Genomic DNA, 16,704 nt, shown 5'->3' with positions numbered 1-16,704 from the left:
CTTTGGCAACGCCGTTCCAGCGTGTTCCTCCTCCCCTCCCTGGAAATACATACATTGATCCAAAAACGCTTCCGCGCGGACAGTTTTGCAAACAATTCGGTTTCGACTTCGATAGAACGTCTACAGATGGCTTGCGTTTCGTTGATGGACGCGCAGAATTCATAACCATAACGATAATTGGACCGATTTGTTTCAATCGCGATTACGTACGCGAGCTGCTCGCCTTGTCGTTGCGAATGCCTTAGGCTTTATTGTTAGACCGTTCCCGAGAAAGATTGTTCGTTACGAAGCGTTCAGCTTGTCATCCAAGCCTATTTCAACGAAGTTGTAAAACTTGCACCGAATTATCCAAAGACGCTGCTACCGACACGCCTCTCGAGGGTACATCAGGTGCTTCGAGGTTGTACCGAAGACGAGGAAAATAAGTTGGTCGAATGAAATTCGTTCCACGTGTACTTCGAATAAAAATTCATTAGCGACATTTGCTGTGTCGTCTCGTTTTAACAACAATAGGAGATCGGGCCTGACACTGGATGCGAGGAGCATGCGAGCAACCTACATGCCGATCGTATGCGCGTGCGTGCGCGCGCAAGATAAAGGCACGCGAGCTCGCATTATAAATGTCATGCTTAGATTAAAGCAAACGACAACTTTGCACTGGTCATGGATGCGTTTCGCGAGGCCCGTTAGGCTGCCGAGGAAACGAAACGCTTCTGAATACCGCGCAATAGTCTGCAATAGTACGCGATACATATTTCGTTGATTGTTTATCATTTCTTATCTTTTTCCTATCGAACAACTGGCAGGGTATATTACAAACCTACCGAGCACTAAAAGCGATGAAAATGTTTTAGCTTGCAAAAATGACGAGGCTCTATTTATTTAGATTTCGCGCAATTTTTATTACAATATGTGCTTGGATAAAGAAATCCATCGAATCAATTTCCATAAAAATATAAAACCGGTCATTTGACCAGCAGTGGTAGGTTTAGTGTTAAAATGGACCAGACCACCTTACCGCAAGAGTTTCGACCACACTCGAGAATCAGGAAAATTATGAACACCTCGATATATACTTTGTTTCGAGCATCCGGAAGAACTGGCACCCGCTCGGGGATCGTAAACACTTGTACTTGGTAGAACACGCTGATCAACATTTATATTTATCGTGATGCGCGAAGACTTTGATAAGTAACTTACAATTGCAACGATGAATATTCACGCGTTGCAATGAGAATCAAGTTTGAACGGTTTTGTTAACATTTATCGAAGCTTTAGCATTTTCCGGGGCACTCGTACGATATGGATTACAATATGATCAACTTTCCACCGAAATACATATTCACAGGTTTCCGACGTCTTAGTCGATGAAATGATTGAAAGTTATTAGCACGAGCGAAGATAGAGAAGGATAAAACGACTGTGAGAAAGCACGAAACGAATCTCGATGAAAAATATTCTTAATTAAATGTTAAACGCTATAAATTGCCGAGTTCGAAGTTCCTACGAGGACAACGAAAACTGCAACTCTCAAGCGAAATGTAACAACGAACGTCAACGATCTATCGAGTGTCGAGAGGTAGAGATTATTCGTCAATATCGGAAGATTGCTGTATCCCCGGCATAATTTCGACGAGATTAGCTTGGTTGATAAAATAGGAGTTATCGATGCGGTACTAATCGATTTCAAGAATGAAACGCGCGGACGGTATCGAACCGGTGCGGTGGTTGGCAACACTGAAAAGAACAGCTGTTTGCACGTCAATGTGTTCGAACGCATTTAGCGTGTGATAACCTTTTCCAATGGCTACGTTAATAATAATCAGAGTACAGAGAAGAACGAAACAAGGAATTATCGACGACGTTGATAACAATATTTTCAAACAATATTGTGCTCGACATGACGCGTGCGCGCACCGTTGCGAATCTTTCGTTGGAGAGAAATGTCGTTGACGTATTCCCCTCGAGATAGAAACATATTCATCGTGATTATCATTGTTGATCAATGTCATTGTACATCACAAAAAGCGTGCGATCAAGATGGCTACACCGACAGGCGTTAGGTCGAATTTCAATGTGTAGATTAAGAATGTTTCCGGATAGCGGCTTCGCGTAACTTTCACGAACAATCGAATCGCATTATGTACTTACGGAGAGATTCGATTAAATATCGATGAAGATGTCTCGACTATTTCGAATAATTTTCTACGCGTGTCGGGTGACCTTCTACCTGGCAAGTTTCGGAAGAATTTTACGTTTAAATGCGAGAGGAGGAAAAAATCGAAAATATGCACTTCAATCAGATAATGGAAATACGTTCGCGTTGGTTCGTCAAAGTCGAACGAACAACTCTGATCGAAGAGTAATTACGATCGCCAGAGTTTCGAACGAGAGAGAGATGCACAATAATTAATCAATACTTATTCGGTTGAGAACGCTCGACGCGCAAGTTTAAAGAATATGTACGAATTATTCTGCGAAAAGCATATCAATTGAATGTATCTAGGCAGAGAACAGGAAGAGACGGCACGAGTCTGCGCAGAATGCCAGGACCGTACGAATGAGATTAAGAACCAGATTTCACAAGCGCGGACTGCAAAAATTTCACCGTTTCGCAGATAATGTTTATCGATCTGTCACGATTCGGCTAGAGTGACATTCTTAAATGATAGCCAACTGGAAAACTCGTAGAAATTCGTTCGTCACATAGTTCTCTGCTTTCTTTTCGGCTCATCGATTAAATTAATACGGACACAGTTGCGCCACTGCACTCGTTACAATTAAAAATAAAAATATTTTCGGAACGGTGAATACAATAAATAAACATCAATATCAGTGGTAAACTATTTATGTATAATCAATCGTAACGCGTGTCGTTCAAGAAACTGTCACCAACGTCAACCGCTAATATCCGATCCAAAGAATATTCTTCGTTTACGAGCACGCGATGTTCGCAATGAAATTTGAAAATTCGTAAAACGAACGGCACCTCGAACCAATTAAAAGCGTACTTGTAAAACATAAATTTGAAAAGTATCGTTGATCTAGAATGCGGCGAAATAATGAAACAACGAAAGAACGAAGAGAGTAAGAAAAGGAGGAAGGAAAGAAAGATCAGCCAGAAAGAAGGAAAGTATGAAGGTAGGAAGGACGGAAGGAAGGAAGGAAGAGAGAAGCAAAGGATACGCGAAGACGGTCTCTCGAGAGGTTAAGGTGGGGGACAGAAAGTGGAGACTGGGTGGGGCAGCAGACGCCCCGCGGCAAACTGTCAAACTACGTTGGTTCCGCAAGGTTCGTGGCCATCGGTCGCCCCCATGGTAATGCTACGTTTTCCAAGAGCGTGTATACTGTACATATACACAAGTAACTATGCACGCACGCTCTCTAAACGGCATGAACGTTGAACGCGTGATGCGGCCGGCACACGTTTCACCCGGCACCGATACCACACGATACCACACGATACTACACGATACGGGATGACACGAGACGAAACGAGACGAGACCAGGCGAGACGAACCGAGCCGAGAAGGGACGAGACGGGATGGGACAGGACGGAACATAAAAATCAAGAGAAAATAATCGTATTTCGGTACTCACCATCATTTTGTAGTTGAGTTTCCTTGGCGCGGCTACGTTTTCCATTCTCACGGACATGTTAGCAGTGTTATCGCTCGCGGCGCCCGAACGAAACGATACCGAATGCCGTCGGTCCTATTACTACGGGCAAACTGTCTTTCTTCCTTCTCTCTCTCTTGTTCTGTTTCTCGCGCGCGCTTCTCTTTAATCGTACTTATATGTCGTTGCTGGCTTTTGATCTGGCGTTGCCAAGAGAGCGGCGTCAGCCGTGTTTTTCGTTATGCCTTTCCGACACTGGTTAGATGCAGAACCCACACAGCACAGTCACGAACGAATTTGCACTCTGATCGGCCGATAAACCAGGGTGGAGCGGAGGCAGTAAAAGACCGAGGAATAGAGAGAGAGAGAGAGCGAGAGAGAGAGGACGAATAGGTGTGGGTGAGACGCTTCGTAAAACGAGGGGGGCTTGCCGGGAGGGGGTAGACCTAGGACGAAGTACGGTACGTATGGTTACGGACCGAAGGCAAAGGGAAACGATAGCCGGTCAGTCGGTATTATCGGTTTTAAAAGACCGAATGAAATCCGATGCGTCCAGTCGCAGCTACGATTAATCACTTTTGCACCGTATGTAACGAAACGAGACCACGGTATACGGTGATCACAGAGAGTAACGAAGCAAGAGAGACGGACCAAGGCAGGGAGGAGGGAGGGAGAGGGGGAGAGAGAGAGAGAGAGGGAGAAAAGAGAGGGAGAGAGAAAAAGAGACACACGCACAGAGAGAAAGACACACACACACACAAAGAGGGAAAGAGAGAGAGAGAGAAAGAGAAAGATGAGGTCGCGACAGGAGGAAGATCCAAAATGAGGAGGAGAGACAGAGGGAAAAGGGATGTGTGCGCGGCTTATCTGCTGCACTGACCGAATGTACACGCGCGTACCCACGTAAATGTCGTAAAAGTATGCTGGTAAGCGAGCAAGATACAAAACGAAGGGGTAGAGAGCTGAACCGATGGCGATACCGAGACGGATGTAGAGTGTCAAGAGGGTGTGTCGGCTATACACTTCACTGCTGCTATCGGTCGCACACTTTTCTCCACGTAGTCGTAACTCGTTATTAAAACACGCACCACACCGAGAAAAATCGGCAAGGCTACACCGAGAGCCGAACCAACGATTGACGGAGAGTTATCACCTATTTCGCCGTCGTTTTCAGCTTCAGTGGCGGCCACAGTTGCGGTACGATCGTCCTTATCCACCTCGTTGCCGTCTTCGTCGGGATTGTCCCCTTTTTATCGTTGTCCTCGTCGTTTCGGTAGCCGTCTTCTCCCGATCCTCCGGCTGGTTTCGCGCGTCCTTCTTTCCGTTTCACCGTTTTCCTCGTTCCTGCTTTTGCTCGTCTTTTTCCGGTCGGGTCGGTTTGTTCGGCTGTTCCGCGCTTCACCGCTTGCTTGGTCTTCCCGAGAGAGATGTGTCGCGAAACCTTCCTATCTTTTTCGGTGCTTTTCGTCGTATCCCGTCTTCGTCCGTTCTGTCTCGCGCGTGGCCTCGCACCTTTTTCTTCTTTTTCGTCGTTTTGCTATCGTACAAATTCCACGGAGCACTACTAATACAGCATATTACAAAAATAGAGTTTGTGTTCCCTTAAATAAAATAAATGTACAATTAATTGTTACTTGTGGTTAGGAAACATTTAGTGTATGTGTTGTCTTGTAGGTAGAGTCTAAGCTACTGCCCGGCGAGGTTCGCCCATCTTGCCCGAAACTGAGGAGAGTCGCCGCACGGAGGCGCTGTCGTCCTACTACCAACGGTGGGGCTCCGGCGGCCGCACCTGTCTGCACGACCGCCACTCAACACACGCACACCCGGTGTATCACCGTAAGCCGTAAGCCGTAAGCGCTCTACGCCTCTACGTCTGTATGCCTGCACGCCTGCACCGCCTGCACGCTGCTCTGTACGTACGCTATACGACTGTACGCTGTACGCGAGACTGCGAGACCGATATCTTACGAGCTCGTCGAGCTGGACGAGAACGCAACTAACGGTTTTGTCGCGCGATCGACAAGGACAGACGTAGCCCTGTCTGCCTAAACGAATGACGTAGCTAGAAGGGATGACCGATGCATGCAGCCTGTACCCGAGTTTGTACCCGTACCCGCGTATCTGTACCCGTGAACGCTACGTCACGGTTTTCGCGACGGGTTTCGGCAGATCTCGGCTTCGGCTTTGGCTTCGGCGATTCGGCTTCAGCTGTAGCGTGGCGCAGTTGGCAGACATGCGAATCAACGAGTGGAGAGCAGAAAGGAGACCGCTTATAACAACGCCCCGTCACAGACGAGGACCGCCAGTGAAGGACGATGCGAGGGAACAGAATGAAAAAAGAAGAGAGAGAAAACGGACGACAGACAGTGGCGGGTGGTGGTGTACTCACCCCCGTGCCAGCTCGCTCGCCCGTTCGCTCTCTCTCTCTCTCTCTCGGTCGCGACCCTTCGCGATGCGGCAATAAACGTGTGTGCTGTATGCCCTCTTATGTAGAAATCTACCTGAGATAGTACCAAAGTTTCTTCTCTCCTCTCCCCGCTTCTCCTCTCTACTCTACTGTATTCTCTTTCGCGTTCGCGTTTGCTCTACGCCGAGCATCTACCAAAGAAGAAAAACCGGTAGGTATTTAGCGTCCCGTTTCCTCTTGGTCGACGTCTCGTCGGTTCTTTCTTTTCATAGGACGAGATCGATTCTTTCGGCCCTTTCGTCAGTACCCAACGAGGTTCTTTTGCACCTTCTCGCAAGAGACTCGCGTTATCGATCGTGGAACGACCTCACTCACTTCTCCTACTCCCTCGAGGTCAGGAGACAAGATTTTCCCGTCGCATCTCCCCTTCTCCCTTTCTTTTCTTTTCTCTCTTCTTCTATCCCCGCATCTTCTTTCCTCCCATTCTCTCCTTCCATTTCTTTCTTTTTTTGTTTAACGATGAATCTCGATAATTTCCTTTCCGGTCATCGACATTGCTCATTCGTAGCGTGCTATCGAACAAACGGCGTAATCTTCGATCTAAATCGATCGACTGCAATCTGCGACGATGCGCGCAATCTTCTACCGAATCGATCGGGAGATCGATAATCGTTCAAGATCGATTTGCATCGTATCGTTCGATCCAGAACTATTCTTGCCTCTGTTTTAAGTCAATCGTTGCCGCGAATTCTTTTGTTCGGCTACTGGCTATTAATATTATTTCGTAATTTTTTCGCGTAGATACGATCGAGCCACGATCATGCAAAGACAAATTGTTGCATTATATAATATCGGGTTGCAAGAAGAGTATTGTGTCGAAACTAAGAGACTACGGTTTCGCGATTGCGTACAGAGTAAATTGCAAAGGAAAGAAATTGATACGAACCCTTAACCCCTCTTAACAGTTTCATGCGTTATAAGCGGAATGCGATAGTAATAAAGTATCTTTGCTAGTCTTATTGTTGGTAAAAGCAGGAAGCGAATGACTCGAATTGCGCGCAAACACGGAGAACGAGAGAGAGAGAGAGAGAAAGAGAGAGAGAGACGCACGTTTTTCCCGAGGCCCCAAGATAAGGTCAGTCGCATTCGCAATCGCTGTTTTCGCAGCAACGTCAAACTGACGCACGCTTCCGTTACAATGACGCGTATTGCACCTAAATTCTGTCATTAGCTAAATAACCGAAGATCTATCGTGAGTCATTGGGTTCGGAAGAGTTTGTCCTCACGGTTGATGAACGGTTGTGAGTCGTTCGTTTTCGATGGCCCCGGCCGACTCATTATCGTTATTGTCGGTCGTTAAGATGGGATGGTCGTTTACCTGGATTAGACTGTCGCTGGATCACGCAGGTAGACATCGACGAGACACAATCGAGGAACCAGGCCACTTTGTTTTGACCGATGTCTTTTCGTGCCTCTCCCTCTCGCTGCCACTCTCTCTCTCACTCTCTCTCGCTCTCTCTTTCTTTCCCCTTGTCTTTCTGTCTCTCCTCTCTGCGTTTGCCACAAAGTCACGGACAAGGTCAAGGCCGTTAGCCTTCGTTTCTCGACATCCTCCACAACCTCCTACGGGTTATTCCCCTCTCCTTCTCTGGCTTCTCTGCCTTCTCTACCGTCTCTGCCTTCACACTACCATCTCGGTCTCTTGTTCTCCTTCGTTCCCTTGTTCCTAATCGCTTTCGTCCACCTCCGGGAGCAATTAGATGAATGCAGAAAGCACATTTTACAGCGACATCAATAAATTGTTTAGAAAGTTCCACGGACAATCGTCCCAGACCATTCACGAAATAAAGGCGAAGCGGCCAGGTAGATGCAGTTCCGTCGACAAAAGTAGGATGGCTGACAATGAATTCGAATCGGTGCGGTACACGATTCGCATTGGTCAACGAAACTTGTTTCAAGACGAACGCTCAATGTATTTCTTTTTTTGGTTTCTATTTTTCCATGTATATTCCATGCGCATATTCCCCCCTTTTCTCATCGATCCCCTTCCGGTTGCTCCCCGCTTGTTTTCCGTGGAGGATTCCGCGGGAGCAGCCTCGAACAGCCGCACCTCCTCCTTTCGGAACTGATTGCGAAACAAAAATGTCCCTTGCAGAATGAAACGATCTCACCTGGTCGACTTGTTCTACTACGCGTGGAATTGCACGCGTTTGGAGATGAGAGGACGGCAGCCACTCAGACATTCCGTTGCTGCTCGTACCGAACAGGTTTCCTACCGATTGCACAAAAAAACCACACGGACCTGTATAAGCTAAACAAAGTTATTCGCGGAGAATCGATGTGGCTGATTTTCGGTAACGGACCGTTTTGCCTCGCAGGTCGTAGGCGACTTGCAACAAGTCGCAACAAATCCGAACAAATCAAATCGTTTCCATTTTATCCAAGGAATGGTCTATCGGGATTCGCGTTTGTTGTCGGATCAAACAAAAAAAAATGTATTCTTTAGTCTACTTTCGAGTGACGTAGCGATGCCACGAGATCAATTTTTGGCACCGTTATAAATGGCGGCTATAAACATGGGACGCCACCCGTGGACCCGTCAATCCCACGATAGGAAGGTCGAACGCGTTATTTTTCAAAAGCTTCCCACCGACGACGTTGATTAAAAATTGCGAACGGTTGTTATCGATCGAAGTAGCATTTCAACTTTCAGCGCAGAGACCGATCTTTCAATCCAATTAAATTTACTAATTTTTAGTCCCGAGGTAATGGACGATGTTGTCGGTGGTTTCCTAATCGATCGAATCCGCGAGGAACCGGTATTTTGTTCACGGGGCGTCTTGACGGCGCGGCGATACTTGGCTCGATCGGCGAATCGGGAAACGCAAACTAGACAAAACTGATAAAATGGACGAAATGGATACAATTTTCGAATGTTGCACGTCGTGTGTCGCTTGTCGTATATCGCGTGTCGCGTGTCGCATGTTGCGGCGACAAATTCGACGAGGTACACCAAAATCCTCTAGGGGCACTCGGGTCAACAGGAAGTCAAGGCCACGCGGTCAATTGCCTCGCTATCCGTCGCCGTTATAAATAGATACGAGCGGCCGGTACCTACATCCACGCATCTATTTGCACGCGTGCTGTTAAAATCCGAATCGGAGTTATCCCAACTGGATTGTATTCGTACGATTGTGCTTTTTCCCTGAACCGCCACCGAAATTCCACCACCGCACCGACGTGAATGAATGGCATCGATCTTCAATCCCCTGACTCTAACGTGTATCCTGTTCGCCCTTGGTTGCTTACGCGTTTGAAAGTTCTGAAACCGACAATTTCAAACTATTGGTTCGAAACGATCTTCTTTCCGCCTACCATATTTGGATATTACATTGTTCAACTGTGTCAGCAATAGTCGATTCGGTGTGTAGAAGCCTCGTGGTCGACGAGTCCGCGAGAGGGGATTTGTCCTTACGGGAGATATGACTTGCCGAAGAAAAATGGGCCCTGCGAAACAAGAAGAGCATTTATCGATCCGTGGGACGATGGATGCAACGTGCGACTAGACATGGCTTATAAATGCCATCGGCCTATTATCGGCATCGTTACAGATATGTATTATCTGTATTGTATATTTTTTCCTCTTACAATTAGAGGAACAATTGTCGAACGAAACTGTTTGGCAATTTTGTATTCCTGAGAATCGAGAGATGGAGGTTGATCGATCGACGATCAAACCGGCCGGAAATGTCGATCGGTGATGCCAATGTGTATGTTCTTCCGCTTCACCTCGATTGTTCGTAGATTTTCTTTACCGTTTACTTTCTTCTCGATCGTTATCGACTTTTCGGTTCGATTGTCTATTATTTTCAACGACAAATCGTCGTGTTTTTGTGTCGCACTGCGATTGCGACTACGACTGCGACTACGACTGCGACTGCGACAGCGACTGCGACTTGGATGCGATTCGTTGAAAGATACAGTTCCGCGGACAAATTCAAGGGGAATAACCCTGTACCACCCTATACCGGTAGAATGTATAATCTCGGGGTCATTGCCCGAACGATCTTTGGGGGTTCCACCATGCCTGGAACGAGGGTGAGGTGCCTCGGAATACTGTGCCGATATCGACCACTTTCCCCAAAAGCTGAAACGCAAAGATGAAGTTGACCATTCCTTGTCATCGTGTCGCCTCTCATCGTCTTCTAACATTTTCGAATTTTTCAATGTCGACCAAAAGTTGTTCAACTTCGAACATTCTTATCGTGCAATATACCGAATTGTATGCGACCAAAAAGAAAAAGAAAAATACAAAGAAAAGGAAAAAAGAAGAAGAAATTTATATGTGTAATACGGTAAGTTGGTTCGTCAAACAATCATCGGTTAAATATAAAACATATTCTACTGATATTCTCGGATGACGCTACTATCAATGAACCCATTTTGTCCATTTAAACGAGGATCCGATCTATTTCCGCTAATAGAACGTTCATCGAAGGGGCTGCCTCCAGAGATGGACAACGCGTTGATCGAATGAAAGATGCGGATCAGAAATAGTCTAGGAAAATTGTTCGCGATACGCAGTACGTGATACGTGGTACGCGTTCCTTCGAGCAATTATATTATCGAGGCGACCCCTCTTACTCCTTCGCACAATCCCGTAACTTGATCCGTCGCGTCGTCGCGCGTCGACTCATTGGCTCATTGGTCACCACGAGTCCCATCGCAGGACTCTATTTCCATCGTAAATTCGAACCAAAAGTTCAACAACTTTGATGAATTCGTCAAGAGAGAGAGTAATAATATAATACTTTTGAAACGTCGCGTCACGCGTCGTCTCGCTCGGCTCGATATAAAGTGGCACGGGTCTGCGGGTCTGCAGGTCTGCGGGTCTGCGGCTCTGCGGCTCTACGGTTCTGCGGCTCTACAGGTCGGCGGAGCAGGTCTGGGCGTCGTCGCAACAATTTCGAGAACTTGGTTTCTACATGCGTGTACAGGTACATGTGTATACGCCTTTGTTTCCATCAAATGTCTCAGCGTCTTTTCGACTGTCTCGTCGCGTCCGAACGAGACTGTTTTGATCTGTTACTGTTCGAGACGGCGAAAGAAAGAAAAATATGCGCGATTGCTGTTCTGCGCGAAGAAATCCTGCGATCGGAAGATTAATCGATGCAGCAGGAGGCTCGTCCATCGGAGGCTCTGTCTGCAGCCGGAGGAAACAAGGAGGACGAGGCGTAAGGGCAAGGTTCGATCCTTTCGGACGGGGCGGAAAGGAAAGGAAAGGAGGGGAAGAAGCCGGAGGACGAGAACGAGGATGAGAACGACAGAGGAGTGTCTTCTGGGAAGGGGGAGAGAGGGGGAGAATAGCAGCAGGGATAAGGGTTGTTCGACGGATGGCCATGCCTTTTGGGGCAGTGGCCCTTGCCGCGATGCTTCCGAGGGTGAGAAGGGGCAGACGAGGACCTACGCGTTATTGAGCGGGCATTTCCCACAAAGCGCAGACGAGGGCAACCACCCCGTAGCGTTGCGGCGCGCAGAGTTCTCTACTCTCTCCTTCCTCTCCCTCTCCCTCTACCTCTGCCTCTCTCACCCTCTCCCCTGTTTCTCCCTTTTCCACGCTTCGCCGCGACCTCTCTCCCTCCATCTATCTCCCTGCATCTCCCTCCAGCAGTTTTATCTTTTTCTGTCGCTTTCTTTTCCCCGCTTCCCTCTTTCTCGCAGCCTCTACGTCGTTTCTGCATCCCTTTCCGCATAGCGCGCTCGCTCGCACACACGCACTATTTTCCGTCAGCGTTCGGACACTCGCGACTCCTCAAAAAAACTATAAATTACACCGCGATCAAGTGAAATTCGGCGAATGACTTTTCCGACGTATAAACTTGCGCAGGAGGGAGGCAGCCAAAATAATTCCGTCCAACGTTTCTGCCATTTGGTTTTCCTGCAAAATACAGCCACGTTAGACCAACCAAAAATAGCTGAAATTGTTCTGTTGTACATCGACGAAAATGACTCGACGAACGTTTCCACAAGGCAAGAGAAGAAACAGGAATGAAAAATTAAATAGTCAAACTATTTGAACGATCGCCAACTATAACCGATACCATTATCTATCGTCTACCTACGCGACGAATAGTTGAGAAACATTAGAGATTCCAGGAGCCCACTCCCCCTCCTACTCCTCCACCCCTCTTAAAATTCTGGAACGCGACGTTCAATCCCATCGTACGAAAAAGCTAAAGGGAGGAGCCTCGGTGATGCGGTTCACATGACTTTCTCTCCCTACCTTCATCTCTACTCTCTCCTCTTTTCCTCGATTCACAGCCCTGCTCATAATTTTCCTAATAATTGCATTACATCGTAGTAAAAAAAGAATCGAGTTTCGAATCCGACGTACTCGGCCAAATTTCGAATTTCTGATCCTCTGTCACGTGGATCGTACCCTGGTTTGGTCCGCCATAATTCATTCTCTCATTCTCGGAATAATCCGCGCGAATAATAATCCAAAGAATTCCTTTTCGGCCTCCGAGTTCGGGCTGCCGCTTATTTCTTTTGTTCCCGTGTACCTTTCCGTGCGCATGTCCCAAAGCTTCCGTTTTGTCTGCGCAAACCCTTCCACTTTCCGCAAATTCCTCGACAACAATTGTTCGAACGAAGATTCGATTTGCGCTATATGGAAAGATTCTTTCTCTTTGAACAACCTACAACAAACAGGAACGAAGAATAAAACTGAAATCAGATATTTTCCTATATTATTTGGAATAATAAATATTTTTCGGAACGGCGGTAATTGACTCGAAGGGGTACTAACCCCCGTGAAAACATGAGAGAAAGAGGCATGGATGTATCGATCTCACCCCTAGGGACTTAGCGGGATTAGGACATCACGGTAGCCACCCACGACGAGGCACGAAGCACCATACAGTAACGGAAGAAGAAGCTTGTAGCCCTTAGCAACGTGTTGCCTGGCGTTGCTTCGTGTTGCTTGGTGTTGCTGTTGAGAATCTAGTATATCCAGGACCTTCCAGTTTACTTGATCGTTTTCTTCGGATGAGATGACATTCTACTTTCATGGGCTTCCTGCTAGCCTTGCGATCAGTGTAGTCAACCGGGTACCCGCGGGTACCCATTTACTATATTTCATTCAACAATTTGTTAATGTTCCTCTAAAAATATTACAAAATTTCTCTGAATGTCCATTCTTTACTCTCTAATATATTAATTTGTCAAACGTTAAATACAGAAAGGTTTTAAATAATCTGTATATTTTGGTTGACTACACAAGGGTTAAATCGTTGCTTTATCCTCTTGTTCATAAATCGCTGTAATCTAAACAAATAAGAAATTTCAATATTGATATCGCGTATCTTCAACCACAACATAGACAAAATCGATACTTTGACAAATTCGAAATTTTACGCGATTTGTATTCCATTTGTCGAACGCGTTCCGTCTTGATCGAACGATTCGATGAAAATTTCGTGCGAGCTACATATATATATAGCTGATCGTATCGATTAGAAGAAAAGAGAGGAAAAAAGAGACACGCTATTCGCTCCTGTGGTACCAATCATCCAATGACGCAATGTACCACCCTCAACCTGCTCCCCCTGAAACCGTCACACCCATTCTTCGGTACACGGTACACTACGCGACCTACCTATATATATATATATATATACACATGTATGTGTTAACAACCTAGGTCGTTAATTCGGGAGAATCCTATCGCAGGATTATCCATGTTCCGTTTAATTTCAATGTCGAATCATCTTTTACAGGGACCAGATATAGATGAAAACAATATCCTATTTCTTTCGCATCTACTTTTGTAAATAGAAAGAGATACATACATATAAGTACTTACGTCATCTTTCGACGCGGTTGATGGGTTTTGCTAAGACCAACAACACTGTGAAGATCATAACTACATAGACTGCGGATGTTTATGCATTTATGGGAAAAACGAGTAAGGGTCATTTAAAACAGTGAAAAAGTTTCAATCTGATGTTTTCAGCTTGTTGAAATGATTAAAGTAAGAATTAAACGTCTATGTGGCTCCAGTCTCTTGCAAATGGTACAGACAATTTATATTTAGCATAAAAATCCGCAGTCTATAATCATAACATACGAGTCATTCATATAGAGATTACATGTATTCAAATAAAAATGTAAAGCACACGAATATCTTTCCGAATGTTTGTCAATTTGTCCCTGCCCCTAGTGATCAATTGATCAATGAATCTTGTGAATCACATTTCTATATAGGTGAACATGTTTGTTTTCCCAATTGGTCGGCCTTTTTCCTCAGTTTCTCGATCAATCGAGTTTCGATCTCGTTCGTACACGTGCACGTATACCTAATTATACGTTACATGCGTATTTAGTATTTAGGTATTGTACTACACTAAATATATAAATACAATTTAGATTTATATAGGTACGCTACACGACACGCTACTCGATCGAACGCGCGCGAAACACGAAACCAAGTCAACATGGAAGAGAGCGTGTCTCGAGTAGAGCTAGATCACTCGAACGAAAAGAGGCCCCAATTTGGCAAGAGAACTATCTCTGACAATGACAATGTATTTCAACATAATGCGTGGTAAAGATCCAATGTGTTTTGAACACTTTTTCATTAACTCACTCCGGGTTCAGAAATGTTAACCTAAAAACGATGGTTTCTTTGAAACAGAGATATTATTTATTTAATGCTGAATGTCCCATCACCACCCGTCAAAATGACCGGTTCCAGATTTTTTATTTTACAATTATTCAAACAATAAAAACGATTTCATAAGAAATGATTGTATAGATAGATTCTTTAGTAAAGCACGTATTACGATAGAAGCTGCACAAAGTCTAAATAAAATCAATCTTGTCATTTTTTATAAGGGAACATGTGCACCGGTTATTTTTAAGGCTCGGTAGGTTTGGTGTTAAGCGATAAAATGAAGTCGAAATTCTATGTACAAGTCTTATTTGTCACCTATGTTTATCTATGGAATCTAATCGTGGAACTCCAACCGAGAAGCTTACCAGTTTAATTTCGGATAACGATTACTAGGCTGCGGATCTTTATCCATTTATGACTTATGAAAATTTTCAAGAAAGGGGGTAGAATATAATATTCGACAGTATTTAGTATAATTTTTATTTATTTCAGATCTGCAAAGGCTACTACCAGTGGAAATAAGATTCTAGTTTATTTCACTTTGTTAAAATTTATCTACAAAAATTGAAAATTGCATAAACATCCGCAGTCTAAGTTCTAATGTTTCTTTATTGACCCGATCAATACGTTCTTCCAGTAACATGTACTGACAATTATTTCTTTACGACTTTACTTTAAAGGGACAACGTGATGTGGGACGAGGAACAAGAAAATCTAGCTCGCAAAAAAGTAAATGAAAATTCGATTGTCACTCTTTCAGATGAGAAAATAGTGAAATACGAACAAGAAGCTAATCAATATTGGGACAAATTTTATGGGATTCACGACAATAAGTATGTAGATGTACCGTATACACTTGACCCATTTGATCATTTGTCATTCTAAACTGATATTTTAAATACATTTCAGATTTTTCAAAGACAGACACTGGTTGTTCACTGAATTTCCAGAATTAGCTCCAATTACAGTGAAACAAAATATTAATCAACCATTAAGGTACACGACAGTGGTCCAAGACGAAAATAACACGGAAAGTGATGGGAAAACTTTTATTCTTCCTAATAGTGATGGAAATAAAATTCTGGAAATTGGTTGTGGGGTAGGAAACACAGTATTTCCGATACTTTTGTACAACACAGACCCAAACTTGTTTGTGTATTGTTGCGATTTTTCTACAAAAGCGATAGATATACTCAAGCAAAATTCTGCGTACGATATATCTAGGTGTAAAGCGTTTGTATTGGACGCGACGCAACAGGAATGGGAAATACCTTTTAATTTGGAAAGTTTGGACATAGTAATTTTAATATTTGTCCTTTCCGCGATACATCCTGACAAGTATGCAGTTCCTTTACTTACAATTAGATACATACATCGTCGCAATAACACGTTATACTTCTTCTACAGAATGATGCATCTTGTACAGCAAGTATACAAATATTTAAAACCGGGTGGGTTGGTCTTATTTAGAGATTATGGAAGGTACGACTTGGCGCAATTGCGATTTAAAAAAGGAAGTTGCCTCGCAGAGAATTTTTATGCTAGAGGCGATGGAACCAGAGTATATTTCTTTACACAAGGTACTCTGTTCAACAATTCGTATCAATATTAATACAGACATCAGACTCATTTAATTCCGAACGACCTATTTCATTTGCAGAAGAAGTTCGAACTTTGTTTACGAGTTGTTGCTTCAGAGAAGAACAAAATCTGGTAGACAAGAGGCTGCAAGTTAATAGAGGGAAACAACTGAAAATGTACAGAGTATGGATTCAAGGGAAATATAGAAAATAATTAATATTATGTATATGATAAATACTTTGTACACATATATATATATATATATCTTCTATGTACTATGTACATTGTAAGATATGTGATTGTGGAGAAATGTATTTCTCTTTTTGTATTGTACATAATAAATCTGCAGTCTACCTTCTCTGAATTTGTATCTTTTTACAACAAACATTTTTTTTCAAATGTTACAAGAATGAATGAAGTATCC

At 44.4% G+C, this 16,704-nt stretch overlaps 2 protein-coding genes across 8 annotated transcripts in view; one reads left to right on the top strand and one right to left on the bottom strand.

The window, feature by feature from the left end:
- The window catches only part of Shep (RNA binding motif single stranded interacting protein alan shepard), a 33,759-nt gene extending 30,015 nt beyond the window's left edge, over positions 1 to 3,744 (bottom strand). For all 5 annotated transcript variants that reach the window (XM_076420098.1, XM_076420104.1, XM_076420111.1 and 2 more), the window contains exon 1: positions 3,601 to 3,744. In XM_076420098.1, coding sequence (XP_076276213.1) covers positions 3,601 to 3,657 — 57 coding nt within the window. In that variant the 5' untranslated portion in view covers positions 3,658 to 3,744. The remainder of the gene's footprint in view (positions 1 to 3,600) is intronic.
- A 1,558-nt stretch (positions 3,745 to 5,302) lies between these two features.
- Positions 5,303 to 16,638, top strand: Mettl2 (methyltransferase-like protein). Of its 3 annotated transcripts, none has more exons than XM_076420174.1 (6): positions 5,303 to 5,468; positions 14,463 to 14,630; positions 15,380 to 15,532; positions 15,609 to 16,037; positions 16,107 to 16,279; positions 16,360 to 16,638. In XM_076420174.1, exons 2-6 carry the CDS (start codon positions 14,521 to 14,523, stop codon positions 16,491 to 16,493), a joined length of 999 nt encoding a protein of 332 aa, XP_076276289.1. In that variant the 5' UTR covers positions 5,303 to 5,468; positions 14,463 to 14,520; the 3' UTR covers positions 16,494 to 16,638. The 3 variants fall into 3 exon arrangements, with proteins under 3 accessions (XP_076276289.1, XP_076276299.1, XP_076276278.1); XM_076420163.1 differs by lacking the exon at positions 5,303 to 5,468 and adding an exon at positions 5,481 to 5,530; XM_076420184.1 differs by lacking the exon at positions 14,463 to 14,630 and having other exon boundaries at positions 5,304 to 5,468.
- Positions 16,639 to 16,704: the final 66 nt, after the last annotated feature.

Source organism: Lasioglossum baleicum, chromosome 1 (genome assembly GCF_051020765.1).
Source record: "Lasioglossum baleicum chromosome 1, iyLasBale1, whole genome shotgun sequence".
Lineage (NCBI taxonomy): Eukaryota > Metazoa > Arthropoda > Insecta > Hymenoptera > Halictidae > Lasioglossum > Lasioglossum baleicum.
The sequence above is the reverse complement of the archived record's forward strand: the minus strand, read 5'-3'. Positions and strand labels throughout refer to the sequence as shown.

Excerpts from the sequence above, each read along its gene's own strand:
- Mettl2 (XM_076420163.1), top strand. The coding sequence starts at position 5,496 with ATGCCTGCACGCCTGCACCGCCTGCACGCTGCTCT. Across the intron at positions 5,531-14,462 it reads CACCGCCTGCACGCTGCTCT|GTACGCTACACGACACGCTA; the intron begins GTACGTACGCTA and ends AGATTTATATAG. Across the intron at positions 15,533-15,608 it reads TATGGGATTCACGACAATAA|ATTTTTCAAAGACAGACACT; the intron begins GTATGTAGATGT and ends AATACATTTCAG.